General features: G+C 36.8%; 1 protein-coding gene across 3 annotated transcripts in view; it reads right to left on the bottom strand.

Annotated features, from left to right (window-relative positions):
• The window catches only part of GLMN (glomulin, FKBP associated protein), a 60,099-nt gene that overhangs the window by 1,913 nt on the left and 34,332 nt on the right, over window positions 1-23,854 (bottom strand). Inside the window, exons 9-16 of one of the 3 annotated variants that reach the window (XR_004058872.1) lie at window positions 22,331-22,384; window positions 20,717-20,747; window positions 20,525-20,614; window positions 19,298-19,339; window positions 19,013-19,086; window positions 17,127-17,211; window positions 16,198-16,307; window positions 15,405-15,494 (exon numbers count right to left, since the gene is read on the bottom strand). Coding sequence is in view for 2 of the 3 variants with exons in the window: in XM_010370364.2 (XP_010368666.1) it covers window positions 15,431-15,494; window positions 16,198-16,307; window positions 17,127-17,211; window positions 19,013-19,086; window positions 19,298-19,339; window positions 20,525-20,614; window positions 20,717-20,747; window positions 22,331-22,384 (550 nt within the window). In the remaining variant the exon portion in view is untranslated. The remainder of the gene's footprint in view (window positions 1-15,404; window positions 15,495-16,197; window positions 16,308-17,126; window positions 17,212-19,012; window positions 19,087-19,297; window positions 19,340-20,524; window positions 20,615-20,716; window positions 20,748-22,330; window positions 22,385-23,854) is intronic. The other 2 variants (XM_010370364.2, XM_030936492.1) reach the window with 2 other exon arrangements.

Raw genomic sequence — 23,854 nt, forward strand, 5'->3', positions numbered from 1 at the left:
CCTCACCACGGATCTAGTTCTAGAGGATGGAAACTTTTCTAATACCCAGCTAATCTGAACCTCCTTGGTGACCAAAGTAGGTGAAGATTTTATCTGTTGAGGACAGCTTATTTTGTCACGTATCTTAAGAGCATTTTCTCTTACAGTACTTAAAGGAGTCATGAAGTCTTAATTTTATTTTAAAAAATAGAGAAAAGAAAATCCATTGGTACTTCTGAGTTTCCAGGTACTCTTTACAAAGGAAAATGTCTTAGATAAAAAAGGGAAACTTAGGGACCCAATTTATCCTTAACTAGAATAATGAACTACTTGATAACCTATTGTGTAATGAGCTTATTTTGACCCAAGTAGTATATAACATGTTACTTGTAGCATTCCAAATAAAATCTACACATGTCTATGCTGAATAACTGATAATGTCTCATATATATACTTTTCATTTCAGTCATCTTTTCTTATTTCTCCTATACTAACAGGAAAAGTAGAATTCTAGAGAGGATCTAAAACCCTCAAAAATATGCATACCTTTTCACTCAGCATCTACAAACTTATCTTGGGGAAATAAAGATGGATGTTATAATTCTACTGCAGATGTTTTTAAAAATGTTTAAGTAGTGAAACATTAGAATTAAAACAACTTATGACAGGCAGTTCATAGTAAATTGACACATTAACATAATGGAAAAACTATACAGTCATTAAAATACTGTTTTTCAGTACATATTGGTGAATGGGAAAAAAGGTTATAAAACAGTGTGATTCTTTTAGTATGATCTCTTTTTCTTTTTAAAAAAGAAAAAATGTACAGATGTATTAACACAAAACCTAGGAGGGAATACAGTATATCAACAATGGTGTAATTTTGATTACTATTCTTTTTTTATCTTGATTTTTAAATAATGGATGTTTTAGTTGTATAATTTTTAAATTGTTAAGTGGAAAGTTTTCTTAACCTCTCATGGCAAATTTGGGTTATATGCAGCAGGAATTTCCTTAACCAGTGTAGTCACACAGTATAACAAGCATATTACTCTTATGTGCACCGACTGCTCTCATTTCTCCTATTTTTACCTCTATCTAGCCTTTTTCTTTTACTGATACATATTTTACATATTTATGGGTCCATGTATTTGTTACATGCATAAAATATATAATAATAAAGCCAGTATTTGGGGTATCCATCCTCTTGAGTATTCATCATTTCTATGGGTTGGTAACATTTCATGTCCTCTCTTCTAGCTACACTGAAATATACAATATATTGTTGCTAATTATAGTCACTCTAATGTGCTATCAAGCAATACAGCTTGTCTTTTATCTAACTCTGTGCCCATTCACCAGCTTCTCTACATTTTCCCCTCCCATGCTCACACTCTGATATCAATCATTCTATATTCTGTATCGACGACATCAAATTTGTCAGCTCACACACGTGAGAATATGTGATACTGTCTTTCTGGGCCTGGCATATTTCAACATAATGACATGTAGGTCCATCCACATTGCTGCAAATAACAGGCTTTTATTCCTATTTACGTCCAGCCTTTTCTTCACCATTTTGTATTCCCTGCCCCCCAACTTTTTTTTTACCTTTTACTTTGCATTCACCTCTGGGTTTATAGGCAGAACTCACTGCAACCAATGGCTTTCAAGACTAGGTTACTGATGACTCTCTCTTACCCACTAAAGCACATTTGAACATAAAGAGTATGGAGAAAACACCTAGCTTTGACAAAAGGAAACATTTTATTATATTTACTTTTCAAAAATAAATAAAATACTAGATATGGCTGGAATCCCCTTTATTCAAGAGGCAGCCATTAGCTAAAACTTGAATGTTTTGCATTCCTAATGTATCACTTAATTTTTCATATTTAAAAGCACATAAATGATATCATACTGTATATAACCTGCTTCAGCTTCCTTTTTGTCAATCTTAAGTTTTTGAGTTATTTATGTTGTAGCTCTAATTTCATTTTAATTGCTGCATATACATTCCATTATATGGAATTTATGTTACTAAGTTTTTAGTATTTCAAAATAATGCAGCATTTACACTGCTGTATGTTTTCCTATTCCCACAGGATACTGTTTTTCAAATTATTTTTGCCATGACTCTCAGTAAAAAATAGGTTTTACATTACAACTCAACACACATTTATTTATATAGTTGAAATAAAAGTTTTCCCTCAAATCCTTTCCACATAACACATTTAATCTTAATACTTTAATGTAGAAAAATGGAGAATAAGCGATTCAAAAATAAATATCAGACAGATTTTTATAAAATAAATGAGTGTGCTTGACTGCTCATGATGTAATTTCAGTCTAATTCACTATTGAGCCTGGTTCTTTTTGTTTATTTTTCAAAGTCAGGTCTGTTGTGGTACTGTTTATATACAGTAAAATATAAGCTTCTAGCTATACACTTCTGAGCTTTGACAAAGATATACAGTGATATAAAGTCAAGTAACCACTGCTGCTGTAAAGACATTCCCATGACCCAGAAATTTTTGTGCCCCTTTGTAGTCAGTTTCCTCCCACCTCCAGCAACCAGCAATCTGATTTTTGTTAATGTAATTTTTGCCTTTTCCAGAATGCCATAAGTGGAATTAAAACCATTCGTGGAAGAAATTGACAAAATTCTAAAATTTATACAGAAAAGGTAATGGATTTAAAAACAGCCAATACAATTTTGAAAAAGAAGAACAAAGTTGGCAGACTCACATTACTTGAGTTCAAGACTTCCTAAAAAGGAATAGAACAGAATAATTTCTTCCTATAAAGGAATCAAGACAATGTGGTATTGGTAAAAGAATATATATAGGTAAATGGAATAGAGTCCAAAAATAGACCCATACTTATGATTTTTGACAAAGTTGCCAAGATAATTCAGTAAATTAAGGATAACCTTTTCTACAAATAGTGTTGAGGTCAAAATAAAAGAAGAAAAATCTCTCAACCCATATCTCACATCACATAAAAAGTTTACTTGAAATGGGTCATTGACGTAAGTGTAAAACCTAAAACTATACAATTGCTACAAGAAATTATCTCTGTGGGGGGTGTGCCCAAGATGCCTGAATAGGAACAGCTCCAGCCTCCAGCTCCCAGTGTGAGCAACACAGAAGATGGGTGATTTCTACATTTTCAACTGAGCCTCTGCTGCTGATACCCAGCCAAACAGGGTCTGCAGTGGACCTCAAGCAAACGCCAACAGACCTACAGCTGAGGGTGCTGACTGTTAGAAGGAAAATTAACAGAAAGGACATCCACACCAAAACCCCATCAGTACGTCACCATCATCAAAGACCAAAGGCAGATAAAACCACAAAGATGGGGAAAAAGCAGTGCAGAAAAGCTGGAAATTCGAAACATCAGAGCGCATCCCCCCCTCCAAAGGAACGCAGCTCATCGCCAGCAACGGAAAAAAGCTAGACCGAGAATGACTTTGACGAATTGAGAGAAGAAGGTTTCAGTTGATCAAACTTCTCAGAGCTAAAGGAGGAACTACGTAACCAGCGCAAAGAAACTAAAAACCTTGAAAAAAGATTTGACGAATGGCTAACTAGAATAACCAATATAGAGAAGTCCTCAAAAGAACTGATAGAGATGAAAACCATAACATGAGAACTACATGACAAACGCACAAGCTTCAGTAACCAACTCGATCATCTGGAAGAAAGAGTATCAGCGATTGAAGATCAAATGAATGAAATGAAGCAAGAAGAGAAGTGTAGAGAAAAGAGAGTAAAAGGAAATGAACAAAGCCTCCGAGAAATATGGGATTATGTGAAAAGACCAAATCTACATCTGACTGATGTGCCTGAAAGTGATGGGGAAAATGGAACCAAGTGGGAAAACACTCTGCAGGATATCATCCAGGAGAACTTCCCCAACCTAGGAAGGCAGGCCAACATTCAAATTTAGGAAATACAGAGAACGCCACAAAGATACTCCTCAAGAAGAGCAACTCCAAGACACATAATTGTCAGATTCACCAAAGTTGAAATGAAGGAAAAAATGTTAAGGGCAGCCAGAGAGAAAGGTCAGGTTACACACAAAGGGAAGCCCATCATACTAACAGCAGATCTCTCAGCAGAAACTCTACAAGCGAGAAGAGAGTGGAGGCCAATATTTAACATTCTTAAAGAAAAGAATTTTAAACCCAGAATTTCATATCCAGCCAAACTAAGTTTCATAAGTGAAGGAGAAATAAAATCCTTTACAGACAAGCAAATGCTTAGAGATTTTGTCACCACCAGGCCTGCCCTACAAGAGCTCCTAAAGGAAGCACTAAACATGGAGAGGAACAACAGGTACCAGCCATTGCAAAAACATGTCAAAATGTAAAGTCCATCAATGCTAGGAAGAAACTGCATCAACTAGCGAGCAAAATAACCAGCTAATAGCATAATGACAGGATCAAGTTCACACATAACAACAATATTAATCTTAAATGTAAATGGACTAAGTGGGTCCAATTAAAAGACACACACTGGCAAATTGGATAAAGAGACAAGACCTATCAGTTTGCTGTATTCAGGAGACCCATCTCACATGCAGAGACACACATAGGCTCAAAATAAAGGGATGGAGGAAGATCTACCAAGCAAATGAAGAACAAAAAAAAGCAGGGGTTGCAATCCTAGTCTCTGATGAAACAGACTTTAAACCATCAAAGATCAAAAGAGACAAAGAAGGCCATTACATAATGGTAAAGGGATCAATTCATCAGGAAGAGCTAACTATCCTAAATATATATGCACCCAATACAGGAGCACCCAGATTCATAAAGCAAGTCCTTAGAGACTTACAAAGAGACTTAGACTCCCATACAATAATAATGGGATACTTCAACAACCCACTGTCAACATTAGACAGATCAACGAGACAGAAAGTCAACAAAGATACCCAATAATTGAACTCAGCTCTGCACCAAGCAGACCTAATAGACATCTACAGAACTCTCCACCCCAAATCAACAGAATATACATTCTTCTCAGCACCACATCACACTTATTCCAAAACTGACCACATAGCTGGAAGTAAAGCACTCCTCACCAAATGTAAAAGAACAGAAATTATAACAAACTGTCTTTCAGACCACAGTGCAATCAAACTAGAACTCAGGACTAAGAAACTCAATCAAAACCTCTCAACTACAGGGAAACTGAACAACCTGCTCCTGAATGACTACTGGGTACATAACGAAATGAAGGCAGAAATAAAGATGTTCTTTGAAACCAATGAGAACAAAGATACAACATACCAGAATCTCTGGGACACATTTAAAGCAGTGTGTAGAGGGAAATTTATAGCACTAAATGCCCACAAGAGAAAGCAGGAAAGATCTAAAATTGACACCCTAGCAACACAATTAAAAGAACTAGAGAAACGAGAGCAAACACATTCAAAAGCTAGCACAAGGCAAGAAATACCTAAGATCAGAGCAGAACTGAAGGAGATAGAGACACAAAAAACCCTCCAAAGAATCAATGAATCCAGGGTCGGGCGCGGTGGCTCAAGCCTATAATCCCAGCACCTTGGGAGGCCGAGACGGGCGGATCACGAGGTCAGGAGATCGAGACCATCCTGGCTAACACTGTGAAACCCCGTCTCTACTAAAAAATACAAAAAACTAGCCGGGCGAGGTGGCGGGTGCCTGTAGTCCCAGCTACTTGGGAGGCTGAGGCAGGAGAATGGCATGAACCCGGGAGGAGGAGCTTGCAGTGAGCTGAGATCCGGCCACTGCACTCCAGCCCCGGCGACAGAGTGAGACTCCGTCTCAAAAAAAAAAACAAAACAAAACAAAACAAAACAAAAAAAAAAAAAACAAAAGAATCAATCCAGGAGCTGGTATTTTGAAAAGATCAACAAAATTGATAGACCGCTAGCAAGACTAAAGAAGAAGAAAAGAGAGACAATTTAATAAAATAGACGCAATAAAAAATGATAAAGGGGATATCACCACCGACCCCACAGAAATACAAACTACCATCAGAGAATACTATAAACACCTCTATGCAAATAAACTAGAAAACCTAGAAGAAATGGATAAATTCCTAGACACATACACTCTCCCAAGACTAAACCAGGAAGAAGTTGAATCCCTGAATAGACCAATAGCAGGCTCTAAAATTGAGGCAATAAATTAATAGCCTACCAACCAAAAAAAGTCCAAGACCAGACAGATTCACTGCCGAATTCTACCAGAGGTACAAGGAGGAGCTGGTACCATTCCTTCTGAAACTATTCCAATCAATAGAAAAAGAGGGAATCCTTCCTAACTCATTTTACGAGGCCAACATCATCCTGATACCAAAGCCTGACAGAGATACAACAAAAAGAGAATTTTAGACCAATATCCCTGATGAACATTGATGCAAAAATCCTCAATAAAATACTGGCAAACCGAATCCAACAGCACATCAAAAAGCTTATCCACTATGATCAAGTGGGCTTCATCCCTGGGATGCAAGGCTGGTTCAACATATGCAAATCAATAAATGTAATCCAGCATATAAACAGAACCAAAGACAAAAACCACATGATTATCTCAATAGATGCAGAAAAGGCCTTTGACAAAATTCAACAGCCCTTCACGCTAAAAACGCTCAATAAATTCAGTATTGATGGAATGTATCTCAAAATAATAAGAGCTATTTATGACAAACCCACAGCCAATATCATGCTGAATGGGCAAAAACTGGAAGCATTCCCTTTGAAAACTGGCACAAGACAGGGATGCCGTCTCTCACCACTCCTATTCAACACAGTGTTGGAAGTTCTGGCCAGGCAATCAGGCAAGAGAAAGAAATAAAGGGTATTCAGTTAGAAAAAGAAGAAGTCAAATTGTCCCTGTTTGCAGATGACATGATTCTATATTTAAAAAACCCCACTGTCTCAGCCCGAAATCTCCTTAAGCTGATAAGCAACTTCAGCAAAGTCTCAAGATACAAAATCAATGTGCAAAAATCACAAGCATTCTTATACACCAGTAACAGACAAACAGAGAGCCAAATCATGAATGAACTCCCATTCACAATAGCTTCAAAGAAAGTAAAATACCTACAAATCCAACTTACAAGGGATGTAAAGGACCTCTTCAAGGAGAACTACAAACCACTGCTCAGTGAAATGAAAGAGGACACTAACAAATGGAAGAACATACCATGCTCATGGATAGGAAGAATCAATATTGTGAAAATGGCCATACTGCCCATGGTAATTTATAGATTCAATGCCATCCCCATCAAGCTACCAATGACTTTCTTCACAGAATTGGAAAAAACTAATTTAAAGTTCATATGGAACCAAAAAAGAGCCCACATTGCCAAGACAATCCTAAGCCAAAAGAACAAAGCTGGAGGCATCACACTACCTGACTTCAAACTATACAAGGCTACAGTAACCAAAAACAGCATGGTACTGGTACCAAAACAGAGATATAGACCAATGGAACAGAACAGAGACCTCAGAAATAATACCACACATCTACAGCCATCTGATCTTTGACAAACCTGACAAAAACAAGAAATGGGGAAAGGATTTCCTATTTAATAAATGGTGCTGGGAAAATTGGCTAGCCATAAGTAGAAAGCTGAAACTGGATCCTTTCCTTACTCCTTATACGAAAATTAATTCAAGATGGATTAGAGACTTAAATGTCAGACCTAAAATCATAAAAACCCTAGAAGAAAACCTAGGTAATACCATTCAGGACATAGGCATGGGCAAGGACTTCATGTCTAAAACACCAAAAGCAATGGCCACAAAAGCCATAATTGACAAATGGGATCTAATTAAACTAAAGAGCTTCTGCACAGCAAAAGAAACTACCATCAGAGTGAACAGGCAACCTACAGAACGGGAGAAAATTTTTGCAATCTACTCATCTGACAAAGGGCTAATATCCAGAACCTACAAAGAACTCAATCAAATTTACAAGAAAAAAACAACCCCATCAAAAAGTGGGCAAAGGATATGAACAGACACTTCTCAAAAGAAGATATTCATACAGCCAACAGACACATGAAAAAATGCTCATCATTTGCCATCAGAGAAATGCAAATCAAAACCACAATGAGATACCATCTCACACCAGTTAGAATGGCAATCATTAAAAAGTCAGGAAACAACAGGTGCTGGAGAGGATGTGGAGAAATAGGAACACTTTTACACTGTTGGTGGGATTGTAAACTAGTTCAACCATTATGGAAAACAGTATGGCAATTCCTCAAGGATCTAGAACTAGAAATACCATTTGACCCAGCCATCCCATTACTGGGCATATACCCAAAGGATTATAAGTCATGCTGCTATAAAGACACATGCACACGTATGTTTATTGCAGCATATTCACAATAGCAAAGACTTGGAATCAACCCAAATGTCCATCAGTGACAGACTGGATTAAGCAAATGTGGCACATATACACCATGGAATACTATACAGCCATAAAAAAGGATGAGTTTGAGTCCTTTGTAGGGACATGGATGCAGCTGGAAACCATCATTCTCAGCAAACTATCGCAAGAACAGAAAAGCAAATACCGCATGTTCTCACTCATAGGTGGGAACTGAACAATGAGATCACTTGGACACAGGAAGGGGAACATCACACACCGGGTCCTATTGTGGGGAGGGGGATGGGGGGAGGGATAGCATTAGGAGATATACCTAATGTAAATGACAAGTTAATGGGTGCAGCACACCAACATGGCTCATGTATACATATGTAACAAACCTGCACGTTGTACACATGTACCCTAGAACTTAAAGTATAATAAAAAAAATAAATAAATTATCTTTGTGATCCAGGTTAAAGATTTCTTAGAACCCATAAATAATTAATCATAAAAGAATAAAATTGATAAGTTGGACTCCATAAATATTAAAATTTCTGTTCTTTGAAAAAGACTATTAAAACACAAGCCACAGCTGGAATATCTGCAAAAATATAACCAAAGAATTTGTATCCACGAAAAACTTTCCTTTTATAAAAGTTGTTCTAAGTTGAAAGTTATTTTCTTTCATCCTTTCAGTTTTACTTAGTAATGGAACTGATTCCCAAAATGATGTTTTTTTGTTTTGTTTTGTTTTTTTTGAAGTTGTCTTGCTCTGTTGCCCAGGCTGGAGTGCAGAGGCACGATCTGAGCTCACTGCAACCTCCACCTCCCGGGTTCAAGCAATTCTTCTGCCTCAGCCTCCAGAGTAGCTGGGATTACAAGCGCCTGCCACCTCTTGCCCAGCTAATTTTTTTCTATTTTTAGTAGAGATGGGGTTTCGCCATGTTGGACTGGCTGGTCTCAAACTCCTAACCTCAGGTGATCTGCCTGCCTCGGCCTCCCAAAGTGCTGGGATTACAATGGTAAAGTTTTATAATCATTCATTGGTAAGGAATCTAGAGCTTAAGTTTTTTTTCAATTTCCATTTCTATTTAAGATTCAGGGGTGCAGGTTTGTTACAGGGGCATATTGCGTAAGTTGTTTGTTTCTCTAAGATAAAACATATCCATGAAATATTTGCAGAGCTGGATGACTTCTATACGAATTAGAAGAAAGGAGAAACCTGGGTCTTGTTCATGTCTTTTTATTTCTTCATTACCATCATTGACTGTATTCTTTGCAGGGTTCCTAACTGTTCTGGCAGTAAATTTCACTTTAGTGCAGAACTGCCTAGTCTTCCTTTTGTGAGATATGCTACAGTGAATTTTGAAATGTATAGTTTTAAGCCTTAGAACTGGAAAGATTTCAAAACTGTTACATCAGTGAGCCTCTTTGGGTATGAAATTAAAAGCAGGTATTTGTGAACATTACAAATGCTTAATTATTACAACTATTTTAAGACTCTTAATTTACTTTTTCTAGTGTTGAAAGATTTTAAGAAATCTGAAAATGTGATTTGTTTGTAGTATTTATTATTTCTTTAAGAAAGATCTGGTAACCTTAACATGAGAAAGAGAAAAAATATTCTCACAGTTTCTTCACTCCTACATGCTTCTAAAAATATTACAGTTTATCATCTGAAAAATTTGTGGAATTATGCCAAACAGAATATGTAAAAAATTTCTTTAGCCTACTTTTGGCATGTGTTTTTATTACCGGAGTTTTATGATTATGGGCTGTTGCCATTGAAAACAGCTAAGGTTTTAACATTTAAAGATCTAGATTCATCAAAGATCAAAAAAGACACAGAAGGGCATTACATAATGGTAAAGGGATCAATGCAACAAGAAGAGCTCACTATCCTAAATATATGTGCACCTAATACAGGAACACCCAGATTCATAAAGCAAGTTCTTAGAGACCTACAGAGACTTAGACAAACCTGACAAAAACAAGCAATGGGGAAAGGATTCCCTATTTAATAAATAGTGTTGGGAAAACTGGCTAGCCATATGCAGAAAACTGAAACTGGACCCCTTCCTTACACCCTATACAAAATTTAACTTGAGATGGATTAAAGACTTAAATGTAAAACTTAAAACCATAAAAACCCTAGAAGAAAACCCAGGTAATACCATTCAGGACATAGACATGGGCAAAGACTTCATGACTAAAACTCCAAAAGAAATGGCAACAAAAGCCAAAACAGACAAATGGGATCTAATTAAACTAAAGAGCTTCTGCACAACAAAAGAAACTATCATCAGAGTGAACAGGCAACCTACAGAATGGGAGAAAATTTTTGCAATCTATCCATCAGACAAAGGGCTAATATCCAGAATCTACAAGGAACGTAAACAAATTTATAAGAAAAAAAAACCCCATCAAAAAGTGTGCAAAGGATATGAACAGACACTTCTCAAAAAAAGATATTTATGTGGCCAACAAACATGAAAAAAAGCTCATTATCACTGCTCTTTAGAGAAATGCAAATCAAAACCACAATGAGATACCATCTCACACTAGTTAGAATGGCGATCATTAAAAAGTCAGGAAACAACAGCTGCTGGAGAGGATATGGAGAAATAGGAACGCTTTTACACTGTTGGTGGGAGTGTAAATTAGTTCAAGCATTGTGGAAGTCAGTGTGGTGATTCCTCAAGGATCTAGAACCAGAAGTACCATTTGACCCAGTAACCCATTACTGGGTATATACCCAAAGAATTATAAATCATTCTACTATAAAGACACATGCACATGTATGTTTACTGTAGCACTATTCACAATAGCAAAGACTTGGAACCAACCCAAATGCCCATCAATGATAGACTGGATAAAGAAAATGTGGCACATATACACCATGGAATACTATGTAGCCATAAAAAAGGATGAGTTCATGTCCTTTGCAGGGACACAGATGAAGCTAGAAACCATCATTCTCAGCAAACTAACACAGGAACAGAAAATCAACCACCACATGTTCTCACTCATAAGTGGGAGCTGAACAATGAGAACACAGGGACACAGGGTGGGGAACATCACACACTGGGGCCTGTCAGGGCTCGGGTGATAGGGGAGGGATAGCATTAGGAGAAATACCTAACATAGATGACGAGTTGATGGGTGCAGCAAACCACCATGGCACGTGTATACCTATGTAACAAACCTGCACGTTTTGCACATGTATCCCAGAATTAAAAACAAAAAAAACCTTAAATGAGCACCCAAAATATGGATTATATAGAATTTTATGTATGTGTATTTATTATACAAGATATAGGTTTTTTTTCCTAAATGAAAAGCACACACACACGCATTAAACAATTCAATTTTAAAATTCCTGATACTTACCTGTGGACTTTGCTATCTCATTGTTTCCCTTGTCCCAGCTTTCATTCTACAGATTATGATTACAAACTTTTTTAGAAAAAAAGATGAGTGAACAGATGGATGGGAAAGGATATGAGTACATAGGACAGAAGGTAAGGGATGATTATGAGATACGTATTAGAATAAATTATTGTAATTCAAAACAACTAATAATTATTTAAAGATACTCACCAAATAGATAATATTTGGTATAAAAACTAAGGTGGTTTTACTAGTAAAGATGGGAGCATGTTTGTACTATAATATTCAAGAAAAGTTATGTGAAATTCAAGAGTAAGAGAAGGTGCCTGAAACTTGAGCAAGGAGATACAAGAGGCATGAAATAGTAGGGTGAGGAAGGATGGCTTCTGAAGAGAGTAAGTCAGTTGACAGTAACCCAAAATAGCAAGAAAAGAAATGGATTATTATTCAATTATGAATCACTTTGTTGTCTTTGTATTTGAATGTGATTCTCTGAAATCTTCCTGTTCATATTTCTGTGTGTCTGCTTTTCATCTAATTAACCTCTTAGCACACTTAAGTGCTCAAAAATAGGTACTGGTAGGAGTCCTTTTGAATAAAATGCCCCATATTTCAGCATCACCAGACCATCATTTTGTTTTGTTTTTTTTTTTGAGATGGAGTCTTGCTCTGTTCCCTTGGGGGAGTGGGGTGGCGCGATCTCGGTTCACTGCAAGCTCCACCTCCCAGTTCATGCCATTCTCCTGCTTTAGCCTCCCGGCTGAGTTTTTTGTATTTTTAGTAGAGAAGGGGTTTCACTGTGTTAGCCAGGATGGTCTCGATCTCCTGACCTTGTGATCCGCCCACCTCGGCCTCTCAAAGTGCTGGGATTACAGGCGTGAGCCACCACGCCCGGCCCATTTTGTTTTTTCTTTGACCAAATCTTCCCGAAACTCAGAAACTGTCATTCATTTTTTATTAACCACAGTAGACATATTTGCCTCTCAATTATACACACGACCTATTGTCATTGCACTCAGGAGAAATGTTTCCAAGATAGACAGGCTCTTAAGAGCCTAAAAGATGCCAGGTTGCCAGCTTGGACTGGGTTTTTGCTAATTTTCCTGGTATAATTCTTATGGTAACTTATAAAGCAATAATTTGGAATATTTGATCACTTAGAAAAATTGTTAAAAACCATTAAATAAGAGATGCCTGTTGGCTGGGCGTGGTGGCACACACCTGTAATGCCAGCACTTTGGGAAGCTGAGAAGGGAGAATCACTTGAGGTCAAAAGTTTGACACCAGCCTGGGCAACATGATGAAACCCAATCTCTAATAAAAAATATAAAAATCAGCTGGTGTGGTGGTGCCTGGCTGTAGTCCCACCAGGCACAGGGAGGCTGAGGCAGGAGAATCGTTTCAACCCAGGAGGTGGACATTGCAGTGAGCAGAGATTGTGCCACTGCACTCCAGCCTGGGCGACAGAGTGAGACTCCATCTCAAAAAAGAAAAAAAAGAAGTGCCTGTAATCCCAGCACTTTGGGAGGCTGACGTGGGAGGATTGTTTAAGCTGGGGAGTTTGAGGCTGCAGTGAGCCGTGACTGTGCCACTGTACTCCAGCCTGGGCAATACAGTGAGACACTGTCTCTTTGAGAGAAAAAAAAGCAGTCCTACAGGCTGGCTATATCCTTTTCCTTAACAGAAAATGTACATGCCAAACAAAAGTGAGGAATCATCTATGGATAGTATAGCAGACACTGCACAATGCTAAACTGCTCTCAAGTCTTCCCTCTCTAGGCAAAGACCAATCTGCTGCCTTTGTATTACTCTGTGTTCCATATCTAACACATCTATCAATCCTAATCAACAAGATTCCTTTTGTTTTTGTCAGGCAAGTCAGATAATCTCTCAAGTATGTATAGCCTTTCTTGATTACTAAAAAAATAAAAACTTATACCCTACCCTAAGGCCACCTTCCTGAAGTCTCAGGGCCTCTACTGCTGCTGAATTTTATATTGTAGCTTTTCAATTTTTATCACAACCTCCTTCAGGAATCAGGATTTAGTTTGTGATTTAGAAAGTTCTGGCCACTGCCTGGGGTCATAGCTATTTCTACCACTTTCCAGATGTTTGCCCTTGTGCAAGTTAATGATCTTTTTTCACCTACGTTATCTATGAAAAGTAAAATATAAAGAGTCCTTTTCTTGGCTGTCCATGGTGGCTCATGCCTGGAAGTTACCCCAGCACTTTGGGAGACTAAGGTGGGAGGATCTCTTGAGCCCAGGAGGTCAAAGCTGCAGTGAGCCATGATTATACTACTGTTATCCAGCCTGGGCAAGAGAACGAGACCCTCTCTGAAGAATAAATGATATGTAGCACTTGGGCAGAATAGGGGTTGTCCCTGACAGGGGTGAGTGGAGCAATGAAGTCAGAATTAACTGGGAAGGGGCATGAGGAACCTCTTGTGATGCTGGAAATGTTCTATATTGATATGGGTTTTAGTAATATAGATCTATGCATTAGTTGAAATTCAGTGAATATACACTTAAAATTTGAACATTTCATTACGTAAATTTTACCTCAAAGAAAAACTACAAATACTTAATCAATTTAATGAAATACATGCTGAAATATTTAGGAGAAAGTATGCTGTCTGCAGTTTACTTTGAAACACATCAAAAAATAAGATAGACGGATGGAGTGACAGAGGGTGGAGTGATAGATACATGATGAAGTCAGTACAGTAGAATCATAGACTCTAGGTGGTGGGTAAACCAATGACCACTATAAAATTCTTTCAACTTTGCTGTACATTTGAAAATTTTCACAACAAAATGTTTAAAAAAAAAAAAAAAAAAGCACCCAACACAGAGTAAGCACTAGTCAATGATGGCAAATAGCTATTTTCAGCTGAAGAGGGATGAACTGGGGGTCAAATCAATGAATCTACTGTAGATCTGTCAGGAAGGAAAGAGAATGCTACTTTTCTCATAAACTTTCATCCCAAATCACAATTTACCTAATTAAAAAAAATTTTTTCTTTGGCATCTTCATATAAAAATCAATTACTAAAAAAAAAAAAAACCAATTAACAACACATGATTCAGGCATTTCTAGCTAATAGAGGTGACACATATAGGGAAAGCAATTATCAGAACAGGGTAGAAAGAGAAGATAAAAAGCAAATATAATTTTACTGTATGACAAATCTCCCTCAAATAGTTTTCTATTTATTGAATACTTCTAATGATGTGCTATTTTTTAAAAATCCAACTTCCTAAACATTTAAAAAGTGCTATTAAATTCTGTTTTAGTGCTGAAAATGCCTCAATTTGTCATGTCTGATGAGGCAATATTAAAATATCAGATGATTTTATATAGCTCATGAGCTAGAGGTGGAGGAAACTGAACAAGACACCCATATGTACATTGAGCTCCTTAGCACCTGCAACTTATCTACCCAACAGAACGAAGTGCTTTCAGCAAGAAAACAGACATACAATAGGAAATGGAAAGGAAAGGAAAGCTGGATGTGGGGTGGTAAATGCTCCTGGGAATTAACTTCAGGTTTCAGAATAATTGTTGGAACTCTTCCTGGCCTTTATAGCTCAGTAAGATATTAAATATTGGCTTTAGGTACTGAATATCTGAAACATTCTTTATGCCTTTTGAATATACTCACAGTTTGTTTTCAAATACTCCACTTACTTGATTGTCATTTTCATTATCTTTGATAACCAAATACCTCAATAAATTTAATGAAGACATAATCCTGTTAATTGAAAATATATGTTACTTACAGTATGGTTTTATGTAGTCAACAGAAATCTCAATTAATAAGCTAAAACTTTGGGCATATTTTTATAATTAGGTTTGCCAATAGAAACTATTTCCATTAATATCTTTTTGAGTAGTAATAACTTATCACTCTTGTTTTCCATTGAAGTTCAAATCATACAATTGTGAAAATTATTATCCTTGTTTTAAAAAAGCGTTATCTTTAGTATTTGAGAGCATCATCTCGCGCTTTCTGAATTTTAAGATTCCTTTTTAAATGCTTTTAACCATTTCTCAATATCCATTCCAGTATACTGAAACTGAAATTATATGTTCTATATGAAAACAAAAATGACCTGGAAAACAATAAAACAACAAAATCTAAACGCATAAATTACATACACAGATTTTTAGTTTTAAGTCACAAGTGCTGTCGTTGCAAATTTCTGTGGAATGCTGGGTAAATAAAAGCTATCAAATCCTGGTGTTGGTCATTCACCTAGAAAGAGGAGCTTTTTATTTTGTTTCCACACATTATCAAATCACTTATATATGAAAAAATCTTTATGCAACTTAATTAATTAGCCATAAATCATAAAATCACAGGAAAAGACATTTTATTACTTTAGGTTCCCTAAGCAGATGTTTCCCATTTTATTCTGAATTCACTATGTGAACTTCAGTAATGGTCACCTCACCTATCTGAGTTTTGCAGTAAATCTGTTTCCGCACCCTCTGGAAGAAAAAGCACCAAATCAAGAAGGGACACCAACTGTGGTCCTGTAAACCATTTGTTGTTGTGTGTTCTCTGAAAAACAAACGAAAAATTGAGAAAGTCTTTAAATAATAGCTTGATAATTCATGTGTTTTTCTAATACCTTGACACTACAAAAATAAAGAACTGCACATTTAAAATATATTTTTTAACTTTAATTTCCATACTTTCATTCACTTTCCAGACACCAGGAACAAACCCCGCCAGTTTGAGAACACCGGTCACTCTGTTTCCCATTTAGAATTACCGAGTACTCACAAACAGAAGAGACTTAAGTTTCCATTCATTTTTCAGAAGCATATAACAAAACAAAAATAAGCCACAATATCAGCTCAAAGAGGCCCAGAGTGATGACTCACACCTGTAATCCCAGCATTTTGGGAGGCCAAGGCAGGTGGATCACTGGAGCTCAGGAGTTCAAGACAAGCCTGGGCAACACGGTGAAACTCCATCTCTACAAAGTCAAACTTCAGCCAGGTGCAGTGGTGGGCACCTGCAGTCCCAATTACTCGGGAGGCTGATTTGGGAGGACTGCTTGAGCCCAGGAGGTAGAGGCTGCAGTGAGCCGAGATCGTGCCACTGCACCCAACCTGGGTGACAGGAGTGAAACCCTGTCTCAAAAAAAAAAAAAAAAAAATGCTCAAAGAATACAATTTAAACTTACAGTTAACAAAATTTCCAAATTCAGAGTTTTTAAAACATAGTAGAAATAGGGGAAAAAATATGCCTTAATAGTATTTAAGTAATAGTAATACTAGAGATAGAGCAATAACTCACATTAATGTATTCTACGTATGAATAAATATACCCTACAAAATAAATTGGCAATTGACACTTTGGCTATGTTCTTACCTTTAATGACATGTCAATTTGATTTTTGATATTTTGAATAATAAAAGCCTCCACACCTGAGTGATTACTTGTATTCAATAAGCACCTTGAAAGCAAAATTACAATACATGTGAAATTATCCTGGACAGCATTAGAATTAAATGGTGATAAAAGTCTTATAAATTCAAAGAGGCCATGTGTTACTTCTAGGAATAAAAACCCCACAGGAATGGTAATTAGCAAGGTGATCAACCAATTACAGAGTCACCTGTAATAGTTATTGCTCTCACTAAATGGTAACTTCTTATTTTTTTATTTTTATTTTTTTTAGACAGAGTCTCACCCTGTTGCCCAGGCTGGAGTGCAATGGCACGATTTCGGCTCACTATAACCCCCGCCTCCTGGTTCAAGTGATTCTCCTGCCTCAGCCTCCCGAGTAGCTGGGATTACAGGTGCCAGTCACCATGTCCGGCTAATTTTTTACATTTTTAGTAGAACGAGGTTTCACCATGTTGGCCAGGCTTGTCTCGAACTCCTGACCTCGTGATCCGCCCGCCTCAGCCTCCCAAAGTCCTGGGATTACAGGCATGAGCCACCGCACCTGGCCCATAAATTCTTATTTATAACTGGATCTTCCAACAAGCCATTTCTATCAAACCAAATTTGAATATTTTTATGCACATAGTTACAATAATTTAACATGGCAAGAAAGGGCACTAACATAATAGTCTAAAAAAATCCCCAAATTATTTCCTGTGAAAGTAGTCTAGTGCTAGAGTAGCTTAATTGCAAAAAAAAAAAAAAACAAAAACAAAAACAAAAACAAAAACAAAAACAGGTATGAGTAGCTTAAGAAAAAAAGGGGATTTATTGGTAGAGCTATAGATAGAATAAAATAGGAAAGCTAGTATAATACCTAAGAATTGAGATTTCATAAACTTGCTCTTACTCTCAATAGAACAACAAGAAAAGATAGGATCAAGAGTGTTGGCTGGGCATGGTGGCTCACGTGTGTCATCTCAACACTTTGAGAGGCTGAGGTAGGTGTGAATCGCTTGAGCTCAGGAGTTTGAGACCAGCCTGGGTAACATGGAATAACCTTGTCTCCACAAAAAAATTAGTTGGGCATGATGGCATGCACCTGTAATCCCAGCTACCTGGGAGGCTGAGGTGGGAGGATCACCTGAAGCTGGGAGGTCAAGGGTCAAGGCTGCACTGAGCCATGATCACACTGCTGCACCCCCACAAAAAGAAGAGTGCTAATACTGGCCAATCCCAAGTAAGACATTTTAGCAAATCCAGCCTGCTGCCCAATTTTATCAATAAAGTTTTACTGGAACACACCCATCCCCAATACAAAGTCAGCATCGAGCAGTTGCAACAGAGACTGTATAGCCCATAAAACCTATATTTACCATTTGGCTCTTCACAGAAAATTAGAAAGTTTACCAATCTTTAGAGAGTTGCTAGAATCTTATCCACCTCAAAGAGCACTATTAGTAAGCTCTTACTATTAACATAGTGCATAGCCTATCAAAGTTGTAATTCCAAAGCCATCAATTTCAACTGTGAGTAATGGAGATTAGTGACATACATAAAGTTCTAGTAGGAGCATCATCCATCTCAGTTTAATTATTTTTAAGTCTATTTCAAATTTAGAGTATTCCAGTTGATTGAACTGCAATATATACTATTATTCATACAAAATATAGACATATATAGTATGTATCTGAAATATTTGATTAACCCTTTCTCTAGCCATCACTGAGAATGTATAATATGGCTTCCAACCAGAGTTGAATTACATGTAAAATATACCGACACATTACACCCTAAAACAATTACATGGCATTAACATCATTTTTAATCAACCACACACTTAGCAATTAGCCACGCTTGATACATACCTAAATAATGTGTATTTGCCTTGTGAATCCAACTTGTTAATATACAGCTGAAGCATAGCTAAACTCTTTTTCCTCTAAAATGGAACAAACAATATTATTATATCAAATGAATAAAGATTGCCCAGACTTCATCACTATCCATTTCATGCATGTAATAAATCCACACTTGTACCTCCTAAATATATAAAAATTTTACAAATTAAAATTTTTAAAAAGAAGATTAAATTATTTGTCAAATTTTCTCATTGTAACTCATTATTCTTTAGTCTCCAAACATTTACATACCAGTGTCTCAATGGGGCAAAGTGTCATTACTTTCACTAAGCCCTGGAAATAAAAAAATGTAAAATTCAGATGTAAACAGATTATACTGACTGCAAACAAACAACTACAATACATCAATAGGTTACTAAAAATTCAGAGAAGTGAGGGTAGCAGATTTAAAAGTGAAGTAAATTAATTTTTCCCTAAGCCTTCCATTCCAGAAAGCTAACTACAATTGATTTTTTAAGTGATATTGAGTAGAGTGTCACAAAGCATACTTTTAAAAGCAAATGATAATTTTTAATTATGTCTACAGTGGCAAGAAAATGAAATCAAACCTACAGAAATATAATTTATTAATTAAGAACAATCAAACAATATGTTAACAAAAACCATGTTTTTCTATTTAAATATTAGGAAAACCAGTTCCCACACTGAAATCTAAGGATGTCCTTGGATATCATAACAAAAAGTACTGGGCAAAATTAACCATAGGAGGGAAAAACAAAATGTATATTAGTCTTTATGGTAATGAGTCAGTGGATGCCTCGGATGGAGTCCTGAGAACCTGAGGTATGAGAAACATAAAGGAGCTTCATTTTCCAAGATCCCTACAGAAATAAAGTATTAAAAGAAGAAAGTTATGCTTTTCTACTGGACACTGTGCTATCTATAATGGTGGCCTCTAACAGCTATTCATGTTTAAACAAATTAAAATTTAAATTTAAAACTCAGTTCCGGCTGGGCACGGTGGCTCACGCCTATAATCCCAGCACTTTGGGAGGCGGGTGGATCATGAGGTCAGCAGATCGAGACCATCCTGGCTAACACGGTGAAACTCGATCTCTACTATAAATACAAAAATATTAGCCGGGCGTGGTGGCGGCGCCTGTAGTCCCAGCTACTCGGGAGGCTGAGGCAAGAGAATGGTGTGAACCCAGGAGGCGGAGCTTGCAGTGAGCCGAGATAGCGCCACCACACTCCAGCCTGAGTGACAGAGCGAGACTCCGTCTCAAAAACACACACACACACACACACATACACAAAACAACTTAGTTCCTTAGTCATATTTTAAGTGTTCAGTTTGGTTAGTGGCTTTCATACTGTCAAAGTTCTACTGGACAGCATCACACCAGAGTTTTCAAAGGATGCAGAGAAGAGAGTGGGAAAGGAATCAGAAAAGACCTTACTTTCAGTTCAGAACGGGCAAAGGGCTATTTTCAATATTAGAATACATATTTTATTTACCTGAGGTACAGTAAGAAAACTCCTGATTTCTAAGTACTGGTAAAGTAGACTACTGTCTTCTATTCTCAATAAACTATTCTCCAGCAGCTCCTACAGATTAAAATATATGCAGATACACATATAGTGAAGTCAACAGCTGTTATTTGTTGACAAGACTATGTATTTAAGTTATAATGGGAACAAACATCTTACCAATCCTTTGGAGATAACAGACTCTTCTGTTCTGAAAAATAATATTATAATTTATCATGAATTTGTAAACTATTTTAGAATGATACTTCATCTTATGAAAAATACAGCAAAAATTGAAATTTTAACACTTTTAAAATGCATATCATTAAGGAGAAATTCTGTTGAAGAACTTGATCAAAAGTTTTAATCCATCTTTGATCTGTCTTTTGGTTTGGCTAAAACTGCTAAATCTGACCAAAATAAATCTATTCAGGGATTATTTCCGAACTTCAAAACAATAGATCTTCAATAGCAAGCGCTAAGAAACTAACTATACCTGATATAACCAATGCTATATATTCCAGTTGATTGTTCTGTAAAATCTTTCCAAATCTTTTTATTCAAAAAAAGATTCAATGACTATGCAGTTTGGAAATCTGAAGAATTTAGTTAATCTTAAGGACTTAGATTCAAAACAATACATACTATCACTGTATGAATAACAGAAACTAAATGTAATGAATATAAAATCATTAACACATACAAAATACAGCAAATTTACAGAGTTAGTAACTACTTGTGCCAGGAGACCCTTGGAAATTCCTGCCTTGTATGCTGAAGATTTGCACATTGCCATGTTACAAATCTTCCTTCACCTGGTAAGAGATGGGATTGATAAACTGTCACTAGTGTTCCAGGAGGATAATTGCAAAGCCCTAACTGATCACAGGGGATAATTTAAACAAGTTACATGTTATAGTGAAAGAAAACAAAGCATACAGTTTTGCGAAATTCTTTAATTTCTGTCTAGAAATTATGTATACTTGTTACTCTGTAATTTCCTTTTTTTTTTCCTTTTGAGACAGGATCTTACTCTGTTGCCCAGGCTGGACTGCAGTGGTGTGATCTCTGCTCACTGCAGCCTAGACCTCCCCGGTACAGGCGATTCTTTCACCTCAGCCTCCCAAGTAGCTGGGACAACGGGCATGCGCCACCACGCCTGGCTAATTTTTCAGATTTTTTGTAGAGAGAGAGACTGGCCTCGAACTCCTGGGGTAAAGCAATCCTCTTGCCTTGGTCTCCCAAGGTGCTGGGATTGTAGGTGTGAGCCACCACGCCTGGCTTTTTTTTTTTTTTTTTTTTAAGTCCTGCTGCTTAGCACCTCAAATGAGAAAAGTTGTAATTAAATGATATCACCGTCAATAATCTCAATTATAAAAGGTGGAAGTCAAGACACCTCCTTCCTTTTGATGCAATTCACAGACTGTGTCCATGAAGGAAAAATATGGATGAACATCTTTTATTGACTGCCCTTCCTTAAGATAGAGGAGGATGCAGTAGGGTAGGGGTGTTTTAATTACCAACTTTTGGAATAAGAGAAGAAACCTTAGAAAGAGATGACTGGAAAAGCCCTTAAGACAAAATCTTAATACTGTCTTAGGTTTAAAATAAAAGAGACTTTGGTGTAAAACCTCTTTGACTCATTTGTCTCTCTCGTGAATTATTTGCCAAGCTGTTTTATAAAATAACCAATTAATTAATTAGAGCCTAGCAAAGAGAAGGCAGTCTCTGCTGATCTTAACAAGGATGATTTTAACAGTATTTCATTTTGAGATACCATCTAAATGATCTTACCTTTGCAAAAAGACTTCAATATGCCCCATATTAAACTGCAAAAGGTACAATGGGCTAAAATAGAAACAAAACAAATATATATATAAAATACACACACACACAGAGATATGTACGCACATAGTTATAGGTTGGATTGTATCTCCCCCAAAAAAGATATGTTAGAGTCTATATCTCTAGTACCTCAGAATTTGACCTGATTTGGAGATAGGGGTTTTTATGGAGGTAATCAATTTAAAGTGAGATTATTAGGGTGGGCCCTAATCCAATATGACTGTTGTCCTTATAAAAAAGTAAAGTTTGGAGACAGATACAAGCACACAGGGAGAACAGCACATGAACATGAAGGCAGAGAACAGGATAATGCATCTACAAGCCAAAGACCATCAAAGATTGCGAGCAAATCACCAGAAGCCAGGGGAGAGGCATGGAGAAGATTCTCCTTCACAACCCTCAGAAGGAGCCTCCAGAACTATGAGACAAACTATTTCTGTTATTTTAACCATCCAGTTGGTAGCACTTTTTTACAGGAGCCCTAGCAAAGTAATACACATATGCTGTATCAGTTATTTTGGTGATAGACTATGATCCTTAAGAGTACAGGCTCTGGGGTCAGAGCTGCCTGAATCCCACCTACGCCACAAAGTAGTTAGATCTTCGGTGGTGTATTAACTTGTCTAAGCCTGTTATTTTCATCTGTAAAATGAAAGAATGCTCTATTTCACAGGCTTATTATAAGGATTAGATAATGCATATAAAGTTATTAGTATAATGTTTCATACATGGTGAACATGCAAATGATAGCCATTATCGCAACATTTACATACAAATATACTCCTAGGTATATTCATATATAAATATACAAACTCACACAAACACCCAATGCCTAGAGACAAAAATACAATCCTTATTATCACAGAACTCAAAGTCCAGAAGGTATTACATTATAAAATTATATATTTTAAAAATAACTTTAATGAACATTGTGGGAAAAGAAGACAGGTCAAGGTAATTATAATGGAAGGATTCAACCTAAATTGGGTGGTGAGTGAAGGCTTTGCTCAGAAAGTGACATTTAAGGATAAAGATAATTTTAAGCATATACAAAGGCCAAATAGCTGGAAAACTCGTAACATTTAAACAAGAAACAAAAGAAGGTCTGTGTCACTGGAGCACAGCAAACAAGAATAAAGGTGGTAGGAGATGAATCAGGTCAATCAAGCAGGGAACAGACCAAGCATAAGTTTGTCTCAGAAGTTAGGCAAAGGCATTAAGACTTTATTCTTAAAGCAATACAAAGCCACTGGAGGGTTTTCAGTAAGGGACTTCTTTTAAGGCTTCACTTTCTTGTATGTTGTGAATGTGTTAAATTAAAAGGGAGTCAAAGTGGATATATAAATATCCACTTAGGATTACAGCAGTAATCCAGTGAAAAGATGATGATACCCCTGGGTACCTGGCTAGTTCCAGGGTGGTCTCAAAAGCTTCAAAACCAAGCCCAGTTTATCATCTTCGATTCTTGTCCCC

This window comes from Rhinopithecus roxellana, chromosome 8 (assembly GCF_007565055.1).
Source record: "Rhinopithecus roxellana isolate Shanxi Qingling chromosome 8, ASM756505v1, whole genome shotgun sequence".
Classification (NCBI taxonomy): domain Eukaryota; kingdom Metazoa; phylum Chordata; class Mammalia; order Primates; family Cercopithecidae; genus Rhinopithecus; species Rhinopithecus roxellana.